The sequence below is a fragment of the Spodoptera frugiperda genome, chromosome 2, assembly GCF_023101765.2.
Source record: "Spodoptera frugiperda isolate SF20-4 chromosome 2, AGI-APGP_CSIRO_Sfru_2.0, whole genome shotgun sequence".
In the NCBI taxonomy this organism is placed as follows: domain Eukaryota; kingdom Metazoa; phylum Arthropoda; class Insecta; order Lepidoptera; family Noctuidae; genus Spodoptera; species Spodoptera frugiperda.
In genome coordinates, this window is record NC_064213.1 from 10123463 (window position 1) to 10142800 (window position 19338).

The following is a 19338-nucleotide window of genomic DNA, read 5'->3' on the forward strand; positions in this document are numbered from 1 at the left end:
AGATGATGTAGAGGTAGATGTAGAGGTAAACGCGATGACTCAACACATTTTTATACAACTATTTTACTAGCCGGATCCACCTGGTTAGGTTCGCGAAAATCAGCAATATCATGGAGTCTCTTCCATTATGAGTCGGTACATAATGATATGGTAACATGGACAATGCCAGTACATTTAATAACCAAGACGCAGTCCACTGGAGTCATTGTGACTGATTAAAATCTTTATATAGGTATATAATTCTTCTGTAAGTGTATATGTCACTGAACTTCTCTTTAACGACTGGACCGATTTTGATGAAATTTTTGTGTGTGTTCAAAGGGATCTGAGAATGGTTTAGATTCACAATTTTGTCCGCTGGACAATGTTTTTTAATTAATTTTTAATTTATTAGTAGTTGTTTAGTGCTTGGCGGGACGAGCTCCGGCGCGAACTCATGGCGGAATGGCAGCCGAGGGCTGGGCTCGCTGTCATTGCAGCGGTAAGTCCCCTCTTTGAGGAGTGGCTTGAGAGACGCCACGGCGTCCTCACCTACCACCTGACGCAGGTGCTTACCGGACATGGAAGTTTCGGTAGGTTCCTGTTTCTGATTGGGCGGGAGGAAACGCCCGTTTACGGCAATTTGTCATCGTTACTTCGTGACGTGACGATGTCTATATATGTATCTATGTATTTTCAATGTCTTACTATCAATGACCGAATTCGTAGTAAATAATATGTGCTAGTAATATTAATATAAGTGACCTTCTGTATATGTAAAAATAATTTATTTTGATTGCACGTTTGGCGAGGTAGCTGGAGAACCGGTTGCTGTGCAACGTGTTTCGATACCCGCACGGAGCAACTCTTTGTGTGATCCCCAAATTGTTATTTCGGGTCTGGGTGTCATGTATGTCAATTTGTATGTTTGGAAACGCACCTATAACACAGAAAAAATCCTAGGGTGGTTTCAAATAAATTACTCACACAGTATCTATCTACATTTGTTGGCAGATTAGTTTTGCATCAAGAGTCTACGACAATACTTTCAGATTTGAACTTTCTGCTTGAACTTTAAGATTTCTCTATAATTCAAGAGAGATTTGCGAGAATCTCCAAAATTGGCAGTTTATATTAATTGGAGATTGCAGTTGAAAACGGTTGGTATATGAGAGAGCGTTATTAGCCGACATACTTGTCATAAAGTCAAAATCATTTATTTCAATAACTTCAGCAAGGCATTTTTTAACGTTAAACGAAAAAAATTTGTAAAGCTATTTTCTCATTCCAAAGTTCCATAGCTTGCTATGGAGAAGAACGAGCAAGAAACTCGATAGGTTACTCTTTTTCAATCAGGTTTACAATACAATTCTTGGTTACTTAGTTTCGTTGGTTTAATTGTGTGATAAGAATGTATCATCAATATCGCCGATCACACTGTCAAGAGTGATAGGGCTGAGAAGAAGAATCTGGTGTTCCACAGGGGTGTATCTTGGGACCACCTCTAGTGTAATACAATTTTACCAAATAATTAATATACTTAGTAGATCCAATATCTCTAGTTAAGTAATATTATTCATCTGAACACAATTTTACTAAATCTATACTAATATTATAAAGCTGAAGAGTTTGTTTGATTGTTTGTTTGTTTGTTTGAACGCGCTAATCTCCGGAACTACTGGTCCGATTTGAATAATTCTTTTTGTGTTGGATAGTCCATTTATCGAGGAAGGTTATAGGCTATAAAACATCACGCTATAACTATAAGGAGCGAAGAAATAAAGGAAAATGTGGACAAAACGGGGGAAATTATTAATTCTTGAGGGCTTCCGTTGCGTGCGCTGCGAAAATGGTTCAAGATACGAAAATTATATGTATGAAAGAATTATTCCTCTTAAAATGATCTAAAAAAAAGTCCGCGACAGTATATATCTATCTTTTAGGATTAACTTACTAGAATCGTTTTTATGGTAATCAAACTGGGTCGAAATTAATGCATTATTTGTTAAGAGTTGTATTAACGAAAAAATATTAATCTTTATCGAAATAAATGTGTTGTTCATTAAGAGTATTTAATTGTGAACAAAATTGTCTTTGACATCACTAAACTTCAATAAACATCTTAGAAGATATTACAATTTTAAAATAACTCCGATATAAAATTCACCCGCGCCGCATGATGTGCGAAACACGACGCTGCCAGGAGGAGAGGCATTGTTTGCGAACGACGCGGAGCCTGGTGTAACTATACTCAAAAAAATTATAGTCTTACTAACGAAGTAAATCATTTTTTAATTATTGACCACAGAACGCGACGCACGGTACGCACGGGTCTGGTTTTGATCGGGCGACGAGCTACTCTTACTCGCCGTCCGCAGACCCGCGCTTACGGTGGCCGGGGATCGTCACGCGATCCTCGACGCCCGGAATGTCTTCTGCCGCGGCTGGGGCGTGAAGAGGATCGTTCCCTCACGCGCTCCGCCTCCTCCTTAGCTAGGATGACTGCTTCGCAGAAGGGGAGACGGCGTCCCTTTCCCCCTCGCTCCTTGGCCTGAACTAGAGCCGGACGTGAGAGGTCGCCATTCACATCCCTAAGGACATGGCGATGCTCAGCACATGCAATGCACACCGCCACTGTATGCTCCACCATATCTTCCGGGCGGTCCTCGCAATGACGACACCCAGACGAAACGCCCGGGTGTTTCCTCCCGCCGAATTCGAAACAGGTACCAACCGAAAAACTTCCGTGTTCGGTAAGTACCTGCGTCAGGCGGTAGGTGAGGACGCCGTGACGCCTCTCAAGCCACTCTTCAAAGAGGGGACTTACCACTGCTATAACGCGTATGCAGCGAGCCCATCTAAAAAGTACCCTAGGAATTTTATTTCTGAAACACAAACCGGGGTGGCGGTTACCCAACCTATAGGCGCAGGTTTCCGGAAAACAGTGGAAACACATATAGTATAGAAATGAGTGTGGATTGTTCCTTATAATCATAATCCAGTGCTATCACGAATTTTCAATGCACAAATTAACCGTGGGTAACAGATATAATTTATGAAGCTGAGAAAGTTGTTTGCAAAAATAAATATAATGCCTAAAATAACTATTCCACGCGGACGAAGTCGCGGGCACAGCTAGTAATAAATAAAGTAGGATCAGGTAGTAAAATCACTTCACTTGGACATTTTGTGTGGGTGTAAGTAAGTGGTAACAGTTAACAAATTACTATTCAGTTTCGTTTAAACAAAGAACGACATGCACATAATATACATATTACATATGACATAGGTAGCTGGACGAGTCCTGCAAAGGGGCAGCTAATAAATCATATAAAAGTCAATTCTCACCGTTCTCAAATGAAAATAATTTGGATAATTTACTGGCACCCTAAATTCTGCCAGTTCCTCCGAACAATTCATTTTCCCATAGAAAAAGTATAACTCCTTCGTAGCATTGTATCCTGGTAACAGCCGAAAATCTCTATAAACAGGAGGATTAAACGGTTCAGAGAAGTCGATACATATCTTCTGCTCCCTGTGATACGCTTGGCCCAGAGGACAGCACTTTTTTGCACATGCCTCCTTCAAACACACACATCCCCTTTCCACATTAGTCACATTATCCACTATTATTTCATTTGGTTCATATTTAACACCTTTATACATGCGGTCTTTTAGTTCTACACTATATTCTTCGTCACAACGTGATACAGTTTGAGTTCTTATTGTGAACACAATAAGCACTATTATCGTCAGCATCTTTACACATCCTATTTGTGTACGAGGTTCGCGTGCGCAAGTTTACATACGACTAGTATCTTTCTGTGGTCGTCAGGTATATAACAGATTCGTACCAGATTCACCTTACGTTTGTTGAAGGTTAATAAACTTCACAAAATTTCCTCATCGCCATTTTTGTTTGGTCATTTTACACGTACCTGTAGTTGGAGTCAAAGTAAACCTGTTTCTCTTTTTCCTTCATTAGTAGCGAATGAACTACTTAGCGACTTTTAAATAGTAAACACTTATGTGTTAACGTATTGATTAGTTTATTAATGGTACGTTGACTATTTTTTTTTTTTTGTAAGCCTGCCTAACCTGCTGAAGTTCATGATCCTGAATTCGTGTCGCATTTATTGGGTAACTGACTTCTGCTTGTGCAAGATGCGTCAACACCTTAAATAAGTTGATGGCAGCAGATGAAATAGGAAACCTGTAGGTAAGTATAATCTGAAGGGGGTAAAGACAGAGACAGATTATAAAAAATAAAAATCCAATTATTCCGTCAGTTAGTCATCTAACTATGTAGTTATTAACAATAAATATTGGACACATATTTTTTTATTTCGACATATAAGATAACAATAGCTTCTTAGGTAAAATGAATCAAGGTTATTTAGACACATAGAAGCTTAGACGCATCGCTGCATGGATAAAAGAAATAGACTGCATCGCTGTGTCTTCGAAATGGTGATTCTTAAGAAAAAATGTGTAGGAACAAGTTTTATAGATAATTGCATGATGAATCATTTTTGTCTCACCTATTTTTATTATAAAACTTACCGTTTAGTTGAAAAACTCAAAAAAACGATTTTTGCAACATTTGACCTTGAATAATTTTTTTTCCACACTCCGGATTGATGTGGATAATTGACAAATTGTGTATAATAGGTTTCCCAACAACCATGCCAATTTTTAGGAAGGTGCGAATTAATGTAAGCGTCATCAGCCTATAGCAGTCCACTGCTGGACATAGGCCTCCCCAATTGTTCGCCACTTTGCTCTATCACTAGCGACCCGCATCCAGCTCCTGCCAGCCATCCTGCGCAGATCGTCACTCCACCTCGCCTGGGGGCGTCCTACACTACGTTTACCGAGACGCGGTCTCCACTCCAGGACTCGCTTACCCCAACGGTTGTCGGTCCTGCGGCTAATATGGCCGGCCCACTGCCACTTCAGCTTGTTGATCCGGTGGGCTATGTCGATCACCTTGGTTCTCTGCCGAATCACTTCGTTTCGAATGCGATTCCGGAGAGAGACACCAAGCATAGCCCTTTCCATAGCCCGCTGAGCGACTTTGAGTTTGTGGACCAGTCTAGCCGTAAGTGTCCACGTTTCGGCACCGTATGCCATTACGGGTAGGACGCACTGGTTAAAGACTTTAGTCTTTAGGCACTGTGGGATTGACGATGAGCCAACCCAACTGAATTCTCCTATTCACCTCATCCTCAAAGTTGTTTCTACCTAACTGCAACGTTTGCCCGAGGTAGACATATTTCTGAACAACTTCGAGGACGGCTCCGTGAATCGCAATCGGTTCCGGTAGAACATGTTCATTGAACATGACCTTGGTTTTGTCCAAGTTCATCCGTAGGCCGATGCGTGCAGAGGAGTCAGCCAGGTCGTTCAGCATCCCTTGTAGGTCCTGCAGCGTTTCTGCCATTATGACGATATTCTGCCATTATGTAACCTTACCCCTATTTTTAATGTATAATGAATTAATGTAACCTTACCCCTATTTTTGATGCTAACTTGACCGGACTATATCTTACGAAAGCGGTATATTAATGCGGGGACATAAAGTAGTTATTCCTCCAACTTTGCAAGAACCTCACGGAGCCCGAGACCTTCCCAACGAATGCAAAACCGTGGAAACCGGTTCGTGCGTTCTGGACTTATAGCATCAGGAAGGAAAATCCGACTCATTTTTATATAATAGATGATATACATCTTTTGCGCGTCTGACAGCAAGCCCGCCAGGCACAAGTGAAACGTCGTGGCATTGCGCGTTTGCAGCCCCCAGTCGGCGCGCCGTAAGCACAGCACACCACAATTCGAAACCACATCGTGGCAGAGCCAAGCTGGACTGTGCTTTATTATTGTAGAGTACGAATTAATTGAACCATATTAACAATGTAACCAAGAATTATTGGATTGTGAGTTTAATCGAAAAATACCATGGAGGTCTTCTCCAGAGGAATCTACACTTTGGAACGAGCAAAAAGCAGTCAATTTTAAAATATAGTGTATGTTACTACTGCAGTCTATAACTCTATAAAATAAAATCATTGACTTTTTTATAAACTTTAGCCTAATGGATTTTTCCCGTGTTGTGTTTATAAACATAAAAAGTTCATACATTTCACAAGACACCAAGCAACAACAATTTGTGAATCACATAAACAGTTACTCCGTGCGGGAAGTACACAATAGTTTACGATGAACACATTAATTTAAATATTAATCATGGAAACATGGAGATAATAACACACAAATAAAAATTACTTTTTAAGGTTATGTAAAACATAAAGCACTATTATTTTATGTTAATACGGTTACATTCTGATTGCAATTGACCGCCTCGGATGTCTAGTTGTCGCAAGCACGACGGCCGATTAGAAATTCTCAGGTGCGATTCCTGGGTTATTCTTCTAACTTGCCGTTTTTACATAAGATTCATAGCATAACTGGTAAAGTGGGTGTTATATTGTATGAGTTCATATCTATTTCGATAATAAAAGGAAATATGCATCCTTATTCTTAAATTATAAAACCAGTTTACATTTGGATATAAACTACAAAAACACACAGACTAAACGAACTAAGAAATAACAACGACGTTTTTTTTTTTATCACAAATTAAATTATTTTGTAGCTGATTTGCTAAAAAAATATTAAACTTTTATGTAAACTATATGTTGTTATTGTATCGATATCTTCTATACATATAATAAATTTGCAGAAGGTTCAATTCTGTACATTGAAAATATTGATAAAATAAATAGCAGGGGGTGTTACTGAATCGATACCAAACACAAATATGTGATTAAATTATTTTTTGTCTGTTTGTTCAGGCATCACATGAAAACTAACGGTTCGATTTCGATGAAACTTGGTATAATTATACCATATTATCCTGGGCATAAAATAGAATACTTTTTATCTTGGAAAAATACGTAGAAAAAAAACATAATTTTCAGTTTTATACTACAGAACGCGAGCTCAACAGCAGTAGCTCAATAGAGAGATCTCCTTAATTATTACGGGCCTAGCCGTATTTGGGTCCAATAGATATTTATAAGATATAATTGTCAGAGTTACTCAAAATTGAAAAATAAAACGTCCATGCTAAGACCGACATCCGCGCGGACGGAGTCGCGGGCGGAAGCTAGTATAAAATATTATGTTTGTATGTCGTTTTGACCTTGACATTAACATTTTAAGGAAAAATTAAGAAGGACCAGATTGTATTGTTTGTTTCTGTACATTGCACTATTACTTTATTTAATACATCCACCCTTCATGAAATCCCATTATATCCTGTTTGTTTATTTTTTATAAAATATATAAATAACATGGTAAACAAGTTAATAAAATAAGTTATGTTTTATGGAAATTAATTTATTATGCCGTGAAATGTCGGAAACGGTTATAGAATTACCAGTAAACGGACGAGCGAATGGTGGGGCTCAGTTCCTTGCCTATTTCCCTTGAAAGGGCAAAAATTTTAGCCTAGGATCGTCTAGAAACAGTCACAGTGCCTTTCATAGAAATATCTCTGAAATGCTACATTTCGGTTGAAAATAAAGAACAAATTAATTCTAGTAACAATATTATTTATTAAATATAACAAAATTATTAAATCGTTATTTATTTTATTCGTTCCTACAGTTAATATTCTTATAAAACGTAAGTAGTAGGTAGCTATTTTGTTATGTTATCTAAGTAGCGGTTGCTATTCGTTATTTCGTTTCCACTATGAACATTTGTCGAGCAACATGTGTCCCCAGAGACATCGGGCGATGTCGGACAACGTTGGGCGACGTCGGACGACATCGCCGCGACATTGTTGACTGCGCGACAAAGAACAGTTTCAACAATGCTGTGGCAATGTCGTCCGATGTCGCCCAACGTCGTGGGACATCGCCCGATGTCTTGACCAATATTCCTAGTGCGGACGAGGCTTAATGGGTTCAGTTCATAGTCTGATGCAGCTGTCGTTGAGGCAGATGTAACTGTTGTCCAGACAGATATTTGCGAACTCATTCCGGATACGCTAGAGGTTGACGTCGTGCGATTTGATAACTGCCCTGTAGAATTCTGTTCTGATACTGAAATACCTCTCATTAATTGGTATCTGAAAATGTAGAATTCTATATAAGGTGACTGGTAATTAGTGACCGATATTTAAACACGTGACTGCTGTACTCATGATTACAAACAACTTTGCCAAATAAACTTTTTTGTATACTCATTAGTTTTATTCTTATCACAATAATAAAATAACACGACTCTGACGTGCTCCACCGTAGGCCGCATCATCACTTACCATCAGGTGAGATAGCGGTCAAACGTCGACCCATTAAATGTAAAAAAAAAAAAAAAAAAAAAAAACAAAATTTCATTCGTACGCGCGCGTAATGTTTCAAAATACCTACTAGTCTGCCGATAACGCGGGCGCGGGCGCCTCACTGCTAACAGCTGATCATGTAAAAGCACGCGCGTTCGAAATTTTGTACATAGAAGTGATTTAGAAGAGGCGAATATTTCAAACTGTTTTATTAGATGATAATATTTGTGTGAGTTTGCGCCGGTTGATTGGTTCAGACTTACCTCTTTTTAAATTTTTCCCAATTTCTTTTTTGACAGAAGTAATGGATTATTATTCCTAGAAGGACGAATGTGTTATACACGTCAACGATGAGGATGATTATTTCAAGTCCTGGGAAAAAACGTACCACTGCCCTTACTATCCAGTTGACTTCTAAGATCAACATGGCTGCCCAAAGCTTCACGTAAAGTAAAAACCTAAAACCAAAAAATACATGTTTATAGTGAATATTCATACGTGTTGGTTGGCTCAGTTACAATAGGCTGCTGCACTACTACACAACCTGAGCACTATAGTAGAACACTTTGCGGAAAAAATTCTTTCGTCTAACATATACGTGATGGGTGTCTATGGATAGGTCTTTAAAAAAGGCATTAAGGTTCCTAAAACCACTTTTTGTCAAAATCAATCGTTTGAAAGTTAGACGCTTCCAAAGTGGAAAAATGAGTGTCCCCCTCTAACTTTTAAAATAAGAGAGTGAGAAAACTGAAAAAAATATATGCTGTAGATTTCAATAGAAACTAACAACGAAAATTGGTTTGAACGAGATATCATTATTAGTTTTTAAGAAATAAAACATTTTCAAAAACCGCAAATATAACTTTGTGAACGACACAAATACTATGTAAAACCAAGTTATTTTACAACTTTTATATTATGTCATCTACTTGCTGCTACGGAACCCTTCATGGGCGAGTCCGACTCGCACTTGGCCGTTTTTATATAATAAAATAGATCTCCTTTGATCGAGTCCGACCGTTTACCTTCGTCTTTCTGTGTTTATAGTATTGATAGCATTATTCTGCGACTCGTATAAAATTTTGGTCTGTTTTGTCGTCGCCGCAATCTTCAGTGCAGTTGAAGTAAACATCACTATGTTGGCGATGAATAATGTTATTAATGGTATAAAATGGTAGAGCAGCGCACCATTGCCTGTAAACAATGGTAAATATATATCATCGAGATGCGCATGGTGTTATGAGTCTAATATAATGTATAGTAGAAGAGCCCGTAAAATACAAAAATAATAATAATAATACCCGTTTTCCCTTAACCCACCTAAATTTTAAACAGCGCTTGAAAGAGCTATTAAACTAGCACAGTGGCATGGGGCCCAGTAGGGCTGATGCCCGACCCGGAGTTGCGGGTTACTTTAACGTGTTTACCGGGGCTCCAGAGAATGGAGTGGTTGGAGTCAGTATGAGTCTAACATTCTAGCTTCATCCAACACGAGAGAAGTCATTGGATGAAAAAAGGGCTAAAAAAGAGTTGGATGGTGAATTAAATACATACCACTGAGGCTGGCGCATCCTTTTAATCGAAGGTTCGGTTTCAGGGAATAGGGATCAGAAATATCGGAGTACTCCATTGCAATAAGTATAATAGTAAGCCCTGCCGGGACACCGTACGCGTACGCAAAGTACGCGCGTAAACGTGGAAGCAAGTCTGGATTATTTCTTGGAATAATGCGCTTGCCACTGAAATCGTATATTATGACATTAATCACAGGTAATTTCAAACAGATGTTATGTATATTTTTTAAAATAAATAAATACCTGAACGCCTTCCACATGTCGAAGCACAAAACGTTACGCCAAAAGAATGCAGACATAATGCCAAAGTAGATAATGAAATCTGAAATAATATAATTTATGCATATAACTACCTATACAAAAGTTGCCAGTTTTGCTAATTAAGTGTGGTTAAAGTTATAAATGAACTAGTTAAGTAATACTATAATATTCATTACTTACTAAAAACAACGCATACATCTCGTTTGATATATCGTACCAACATTAATAATTTCTCAATTCCCAGTAATGTATAACTCACAACGAAATTTCCGAGGTAGGCTACAATGGTCAAACCGTGAAGTGTTCGAAGTTCTGGTAGCCACGCGATTACGGATACTCTCAGGATAACGAAGAAACTAGTAATCAAGTAACCTGGAAGTAATTTATATCAACATTTTACAAGTTTCAGTAGATCAAATAAAATAATAGTACAATGTATTCCAACTTACAAGAACCGGTCAGTATTAAGTCGTATGTTTCTATTTCCTCATTGACATGACAAATGAAAGCGTTGATGCTGATATTATTTTGATTATAAGTAAATGTGTCAATGCAGTATTTGTCTGTATCATATATCAGCTGTGGGCCAATTATCAAAGGGGTTTCTACTTCCAATTTACCATCCTGAAAATGTAACTTACTTAAGTGGATCATTTTTTTGGACCACGACTTATTAGAACTTATGAGAACCTTCGGTTTAGATTATTTATTTGTGCAAAATTCAAATACGTTATTTATTAATAAAAAAGTTTGTTGTTATACGTATACAGATGACTGACTGACTAGCATAACAGGCAAATGTCACGACACCGTGGCATTCATCGAATAAATCCGGTTTCTTTATTTAATATTGTTTAATGTTAATGTACAATATTGTTTAATAGGTAACTATAAATCAACCTTTTTTTTTTTTAGGGGGAAAATCATCCAATGACTTCTCCCGCCTTGGGTGAGGCGAGAGGGAGTGTCAGACTCTTACTGACTAAAAACCACCCCGTTCCTTCTCCTGCTTTGAGCCGGAGCCCCGGTAACCTTTTACGTTGTCCGCAGCTCCGGATCGGGCATCAGCCCTACTGGGCCCCATCTGTGGTGGTCTGGCTCTTTGAGGCGCGCGCGGAACGCGACGCGCCGTACGCACGGGTCTGGTTCTGATCGGGCGGCGAGCTACCGTTGCTCGTCGTCCGCAGACCCGCACTTACGGTGGCCGGAGATCGTCACGCGATCCCCGACGCCCGGAGTGTCTTCTGCGGCGGCTGGAGCGTCAGGAGGATCGTTCCCTCGAGCGCTCCGCCTCCTCCTTAGCTAGCATGACTGCTTCGCAGAAGGAGGAGACGGCGTCCCATTCCCCCTCGCTCCGCACCATGGCCTGAACCAGGGCCGGACGCGAGAGGTCACCGTCGCCGATCACATCCCTAAGGTCACGGCGGTGCTCAGCCCATGCAGGGCACACCGCTACTGTATGCTCCACCGTGTCCTCTGGGTGGTCCTCGCAATGACGACACCCGGGCGTTTCCTCCCGCCGAATCCGAAACAGGTACCTACCGAAACTTCCGTGTCCGGTAAGCACCTGCGTCAGGCGGTAGGTGAGGACGCCGTGACGCCTCTCTAGCCACTCCTCAAAGAGGGGACTTACCGCTGCAATATCAGCGAGCCCAGCCCTCGGTTGCGACAGTCGCTGCTTCCATTCCGCCATGAGATCGCGCCGGAGCTCATCCCGCCACGCACTAATCTGACGCGGCAGTGGGGTTTCGCCCCGGCGATGCGCCTCCGCACGTAACTATAAATCAACCTACATTTAAAAACTTCCAAAAGAGCAACAGTACTTACAGATGTGAGCCGATATTCTGTGGTAATGTTAGTCACAAGTGTCCGTTCCTCTTTTAATTCTCTTAAACATGTTAACTTGTGTCCGATTAAGTATTGAACATTTGGATTTGGTTTGTCGTATTCCAGGTTAGTCTTCATCTTCCATATATGTGGAACAAGGCTATTAAATTGACTGTGTTCTGCTCGACTACATTTTTGTTTCGCAAGGTCAAAATTTTCTCCGAAATTACAGCATTTTCTTGGACATACGGTGCCACTGGGACACAAGCGTATGGTTTTATCTAGTAGAAAACATTTATTTAATAATAAAATATTCGATATTTATATAAGTAGTGTCACCAACAATAAGTTATTACGCACAATAATGAAACTTAGGAAATGATGAGGTATAAGCATGTCATACGCAACACAAATAGCCCTTGCTCTTTAAAACAATTTGAACTTACTGAAATATATTGGATCGTTTTTTCTTCGACTTTTTTTTTTAATTCCCTTCTCCGTCGAATTTGTTTTTCTTTTTTTTGGTGGATCATCTTGTTTTTTTATTGGTGAATCAGCTTTATAGTCCATTGATCCAGAATTATTTACTGGTGAGTGAGCTTCATTGTTCATTGGTCCAGAATTATTTACTGGTGAGTGAGCTTCATTGTTCATTGGTCCAGAATTATTTACTGGTGAATCAGCTTTATAGTTCTTTGATCCAGAATTATTTACTGGTGAGTGAGCTTCATTGTTCTTTGATCCAAAATTATTTACTGGTGAGTGAGCTTCATTGTTCATTGGTCCAGAATTATTTACTGGTGAATCAGCTTTATAGTTCTTTGATCCAGAATTATTTACTGGTGAGTGAGCTTCATTGTTCTTTGATCCCAAATTATTTACTGGTGAGTGAGCTTCGTTGTTCTTTGATCCAGAATTATTTACTGGTGAGTGAGCTTCATTGTTCATTAAACCAGAATTATTTACTGGTGAGTGAGCTTCATTGTTCTTTGATCCAAAATTATTTACTGGTGAGTGAGCTTCATTGTTCTTTGATCCAGAATTATTTACTGGTGAGTGAGCTTCATTGTTCTTTGATCCAAAATTATTTACTGGTGAGTGAGCTTCATTGTTCTTTGATCCAGAATTATGTACTGGTGAGTGGGCTTCATTGTTCATTGGTCCAGAATTATTTACTGGTGAATTAGTTTTATGGTTCTTTGATGCAGAAGTATTTATTGGTGAGTGAGCTTCATTGTTAATTGGTTCAGAATTATTTACTGGTGAGTGAGCTTCATTGTTCTTTGATACAGAATTATTTACTGGTTTGTGAGTTCTATTTTTCTTTGATCCAGAATTATTTATTGGTGAGTGAGCATCATTGTTCTTTGATCCAGAATTATTTACTGGTTTGTGAGTTCTATTTTTCTTTGATCCAGAATTATTTATTGGTGAGTGAGCTTCATTGTTCTTTGATCCAGAATTATTTACTGGTTTGTGAGTTCTATTTTTCTTTGATCCAGATTTATTTATTGGTGAGTGAGCTTCATTGTTCTTTGATCCAAAATTATTTACTGGTGAGTGAGCTTCATTGTTCTTTGAACCAGAATTATTTACTGGTGAGTGGGCTTCATTGTTCATTGGTCCAGAGTTATTTACTGGAGAATTAGTTTTATGGTTCTTTGATGCAGAAGTATTTATTGGTGAGTAAGCTTCATTGTTAATTGGTTCAGAATTATTTATTGGTGGGTCAACTTCATTGTTTATTAGTCCAGAATGATATACTTGTATGTCAGCTTTATTGTTCTTTGATCCAGCGTTGTTTTTCGACGTGTTTAATATATTATATTTGTGGTATTTTTCATCTGTACACTCGTCACTAAAATTACATTTTCTTTGATGCGGGCGAACAAACCCCTCAGAATTACTCGCTGCATGCACACGAATAATAATTATAGCCACAATCACTACACGAATCCACATTGCGTATTTTCGTATTTACATGTTTTACACAACAGTCGCGAGTGATATTCTTTTGATTACTACTCTTAAAGCAGCTTAGACAAAATTCATCTCAAGATTTCATTGAATGTATAAATAGACTCAGCTTGATGTGGTCTGACTACTTTATATTATTACATTTGTGCAAAAAACACTTTTGGTATAACATCGTTTTCGAATATATATGGAAGGGTCTATAAGTATAAGCTGTACGTTTTATTTCACTAGCTTCTGTCAGCGGCTTCGTTCGCGTTCCCGTGGGTAAGATATTGAATGTTTAATATTAGAAAAAGTATAATAATTAGCGGAAACTACAGTGAATAGTAAAAAACAGTAAAACTTTCGACTTTAAATACACTCGAGAGTATAGGTAGATTCCTCTTTTCTCCTTTTTTAAACACAGGTACGTAGGATTTTAAATCTATTTAAAAATTGCAAGGTTTTATTTCAATTTCACATTTAAACTGAACGACACCGTTTAAAAAAGTACATCACACATCCACAGCCTAGAAGTGGCCACTGCTGACCAAAGGCCTCTTCTCGCACGGAGAAGGTTTGAACATTAATCACCATGCTTGCTCTATGCGGGTAGGCGATTTAAAACTTATAAATTATGAACCCAGGTTCCTCACGGTGTTTTCCTTCACCGTTTGTCAGTGGAGTCTAATAATCTTAGAAAGTACCTACATATAACTTGGAAAAAATTACATTGGTACTTGCCGTTGGTAGTAGAACGCACACCCTCTTGCATGTGCATGAGAAGCTTGTGTGTGTGTGTGTGTGTGTGTGTGTTTTGAACCTCCGGCTCACCACAACGCATGGACACGCACGGGCCTCACGACGGTACTTAAAAGTACACATATTACATTGTATGTAAGTGTTTTTGTTGCTAAACGTGCACTAGTAAGTCAGTTTCATGATCGAGAGAGTATACAACAACAAAATTAGGTAAAATACCACAGGGACCAACTGGAGAGCTCGCGCGAGTTTCTTACCCGCGAACTGACGAATTTTTCAAATGAAATGGTAAAACGGCTCACACTGTGGTTTAACAATGAAGAGGTTTTAACTAAAAATTAAGAGGTACAAATAAAATATATTAATACTGAAATAAAAGCTTTAAACAGAGAGGAGTGGAAGGAAGGTAGGGAGGCCTTTGCCCTGCAGTGGGACGATCATGGCTGAAATCTAAATCTAATACTGAAATCTTGTCTGAAACATAAACTTAGTGGCGGGTAGAGATGCACCTGTTAAATCACGACTTTGCGCCATTCATATTGTTACAAATTTATTTTGTAACAAGGCTGGAGAGACCAAAATGAACTAGGCTTTGTTATTAATGAATATTCTAAATTAACTAAAAATCACGATTTACTCACGTATGTTAACGGAGAAAAGCTCTACTAGTTTCGAGTCATAGAGGGACTCTTCATCATTAGCAGCGTGCGCAGACACGGCGACGTCGCGCAGCCTACTTTTCTCCATTAATATACGTGAGTAAACCGTGATTTTATCTCACGATAGTAAAGTTATTATAGCAATATGTGTTTTATAAAGTTTCCATGATGGCTAAATATAATTGGCGCTATTCTATTGGGACGGGATGGAAAATAAAAAATGTTTTCACAAAATACATTTATTAGTCAGTAATATTTGTTCTTCTATATTTGCTTTTGTGATAAACCTACCTACATTATGTATGTACGCACTAATAATTATATTGCATCTTAATACGAAACAAGACAAAAATTGTGTTTAAATATGTTTTGACTTTTCTTAGATAATATAATCCTATTAGCTTTATAGCTACCTCTAAAATAGAAATAACAGTACTCGAAATATATCTGTTTAAAAAAATGTCTTTGATTACATTATGTTTTAATACTTTGTAATAAAATCATTAAATAGTGTCTCTGTTCTTCAAATTGCACCTGTACGGTGATTAATTTGAAACTTATATCAAATGCTGTTTCATTCAAAATATCATTCTAATAATAAGATAATAGAATTGAAAATCGTTTTAAGCTTGTATTGTTCATAAGTTTCAAATTACAACGTAGGTGCTTTATTTAGCAGCTTAGCAGCCATCTGTTTGAGATCATATACATAACCAACGAGTGGTTAAATTATTTTTATTGTAACACATTATTTGTTACACTTTTTTTAAATGAAAACATCATGACAGTAGAAATGTTTATGTATATTATAAAATTCCTATTGTATACTACACATATAACAAAACAAGAGTTTGTTATGTCAAAACATTTCATAGATTTCTCAAATTACAAGAAAAAATATTAAAACAAGTATACTTATATATAGTATAGTAAATATGTATAGTACAGTGATTTACATATAGGAAAATATTTTCGAAAATCATTGAATGGAAAAAAAATAGTTACTGATAATATAGGTGCTTCTAAACACACTAAGGGCCCGTTACACTATGTGTGGCATGCTGTTGTGTATAAGATAAATTTGAATTAAAAACGTAATTTGCATAAACTATCTGTCGCGTAAGTTTAGAGGGGTACATATCTAAATATAAACAGGCACTAAAATAAGTGTAACAAAAATGTTGCCGCCCACTGCGTTGCAGCAACAAATTTATTGCAAAAAAGAAACTAAATGTTGTCTGTATTATTACCGTAAACAGATTTTTAGATAAGTACTAGTTCAAAAAGGTGGGAGTCTGCAACGACCACAGCATAAATATTTTTCATAAACTTACATTAAATTTATTTGACTAAAAATAATAATAACAATTATGGCATTATTATTACGAAATTTTATAACTAATAAATGCTATCATATGAATTAATTATTATTTTATCGGTTTACTCACGTAGCTGTTTGATGAGGATACGACGCGGCGATTGTCGTGCTGCGATTGTTACGGAATGGTTTGAAACTAGTCGGGTTCCTCGTCAAACAGTTACGTGAGTAAACCGATTATATTCATTAATTTAATATGTCTCACGAAAGTTATAATAAAGCTATCATATAAGTTTTTTTTATTAAGCTCTTCATTTAAATACATTGAGGTGTAAAACACATGCAGTACATAATGTGCTTGATATTTATACATTAATTAAACATAGCATTTGAATGTCAAATATCAGTATAATTGAAAACGTTGAAAAAGTTCCGATTTAGCAATTTCAATAACAATGTTATATTAATTTATGATAAAAATAATTAACGTCAAAAACTATGTTTGAACAGAACGTTCAGTTCTCTTTATCTTGCCAAGGTTTACTTTACTTTTTTAACAAAAACAAAATTTTCGTGACAAAATTTAATTGAACAAACGCAAAAACAAGAAAAAACATTATGTCAAGGCAAGTTTTAGGCACATTTTGTTAATTTTCTTAACTCTTGAGAGAGCTACGGTACTTTTACATAAAAAGTATTTTATAGACAAGATTACACTCATTGTTTTAACCGATCTTTAGGCGTTCGTGAAACAGAGAGCCAAGCATTTCACATACAGGGTGCGAGGACAAACAGTTTCCTTTTGTGTTTTTTTAACAATACTTAGGGTTTTTTTAAACTGACATGGTCACTAGTAATATCATTAGAACTTAAAACGGGATATTTACCATGTTTATTAGTTATTATGAGTTTCCGATATAGAAAACATTGTAAATATCCCGTATTAAGTTTTAATGATCATACTTAGGATCTGGATTTTTCATTTAATCCTAGATATTATTTTATTTGTGTACCTATAATAATGTAAGAAGGGTCATTGTGACTCAAGTGATTAGAGAACGGGAAGGTGTCGCGCTTTGACGGTTCCGTGTGACGTCACGTTCGTCGAAGGGAGGAGATTGCGGTTGTCGATTCAATGTTGCTCCACTGGGAGATACTCTGAACTTGGACTCCGACCGAGCCACTCCTTACTGGGAATGTTGTTAGTTGATTAGCCTTCAGTGATTGCAATTATTAGAATCATCTCCGAATACTCAAACGTTACTCAATTTTAAGTCGCTCTCAAAACTAGTTCTGTCCCTATCAATTCTTTATAATATGACAAAGTTAGCACGATATTTAAGTACAACTTAAAATAGAGTAGCCTTTCAGTATTCGGGCGTTTGTGTTGCAAAATTGATATTGAGTTTGACATAGTAATAGTGAATTATCTTAGAAGTACTTCGTTAACCATGTTTGCACTTTGAAAGCGACTGAGACCTCTAAGTTCGTTTCGGCATTTCTTCTCAGTGTAGTAGCTTAATTAAAGTAACAGTGCAATTTACGAAATATACAGTAATTTTATTCGTACAATCATCATACGAACAATCTATTGTTTTGCTACCGTCATATTATTGCCCATATCCCAGAGGTAAGTAAGTAATAGTCTCAGTAGGAGAATCTCACTTTCACCGACACATTGTAAGTGAGATATCTCCTATCTCCCATATATTAGAATGAGTTGACTAAAATTATAGTAGGTTTGATTACAGCTCTCATTTAACTTAACTATGATTATGTTTATAGGTAGTGTTTACATATTGACAAAAATTGCAATATCAGAAGCATAGTGGACAATTGTACATATAAAATTTCTTGTCACTATGCACAATTGCACATAGGTACTGCCGCCATAAAGAATAAAGACGCAACTAATATTTTAAAACTTCGATTTTTTTTAAAGCGTTTTTTTTTGTTTGAAAATATTTTTATCGGTGGTCCCATAATGTTATATGACATTTTGTAATTTTTATCAACCGGTAAAGTTTGTTGAATATATTTTGGAAGATAAACCTCTAAGCGACCTTCAAATATGGGGTAGACCTTATTTATTATACGATAGTGAATTCTGAAGTACAATTACGTCTTTTTTCATTATGACGATAGCGTTTCTGTTTCACATGCGCTTTTAACTTTCAAATGACTCTTGGATTTTGAAACTTATTTACTTCTTAATAGAGTGCATCTGCATATCATCGCGTGATGTGGAATGTGTCCGAGTAGAGGATACCGTGGTCTGCGTCCCAGACTTTGAAGTATCGCCCCGCAATTGTCTGTATCTGTGTACAAAAGATCAAGTTAGTCACAATATACTTTAACTAAAGCCTATCTACCCAAATTAACTATCTGTTATCGTTACTACTATAGGAAAACTGTACTTTTCGTACGAGCTTGCTTTACGTTTAAAGTAATCGACACGAGAGCGCGTTCGGCGCTCTGATTGGTCGGCTTGAAAAAACCAACTTATCAGAGTGTCGAATATGATTTCCATTACTTTAAACACAAAACAAACTACTAAGGGTGCTGATCAAAATTCACATTGGTTTCGTTTCTCTAACAATAACGATGTTAGATAGTCAACTTGGGTAAAACTGCAGATCATGCTAAAGTCAG

At 37.4% G+C, this 19338-nt stretch overlaps 3 protein-coding genes across 11 annotated transcripts in view; all 3 read right to left on the reverse strand.

Annotated features, from left to right (window-relative positions):
* The window catches only part of LOC118268838 (G-protein coupled receptor Mth), a 96064-nt gene that overhangs the window by 20612 nt on the left and 56114 nt on the right, over nt 1-19338 (reverse strand). For 3 of the 9 annotated variants that reach the window (XM_035583581.2, XM_035583579.2, XM_050702538.1), the window contains exons 8-9: nt 18894-19004; nt 15592-17876 (exon numbers count right to left, since the gene is read on the reverse strand). In XM_035583581.2, the coding sequence (XP_035439474.2) occupies nt 17819-17876; nt 18894-19004 (169 nt within the window). In that variant the 3' untranslated portion in view covers nt 15592-17818. Of the gene's footprint in view, nt 1-15591; nt 19005-19338 lie in introns of those variants that run through there. The other 6 variants (XR_004783062.2, XR_004783060.2, XR_007706731.1 and 3 more) reach the window with 3 other exon arrangements.
* The window catches only part of LOC126912101 (G-protein coupled receptor Mth-like), a 72326-nt gene that overhangs the window by 20612 nt on the left and 32376 nt on the right, over nt 1-19338 (reverse strand). Inside the window, exon 2 of the mRNA XM_050702570.1 lies at nt 3328-3635. Within this exon, the coding sequence (XP_050558527.1) occupies nt 3328-3635 (308 nt within the window). The remainder of the gene's footprint in view (nt 1-3327; nt 3636-19338) is intronic.
* Nucleotides 7575-14160, reverse strand: LOC126912062 (uncharacterized). The gene is made up of 9 exons (XM_050702264.1): nt 12438-14160; nt 11992-12272; nt 10614-10788; nt 10345-10536; nt 10147-10225; nt 9884-10068; nt 9355-9523; nt 8593-8787; nt 7575-8116 (listed from the first exon to the last, which is right to left on the reverse strand). Exons 1-9 carry the CDS (start codon nt 13951-13953, stop codon nt 7684-7686), a joined length of 3225 nt encoding a protein of 1074 aa, XP_050558221.1. The 5' UTR covers nt 13954-14160; the 3' UTR covers nt 7575-7683.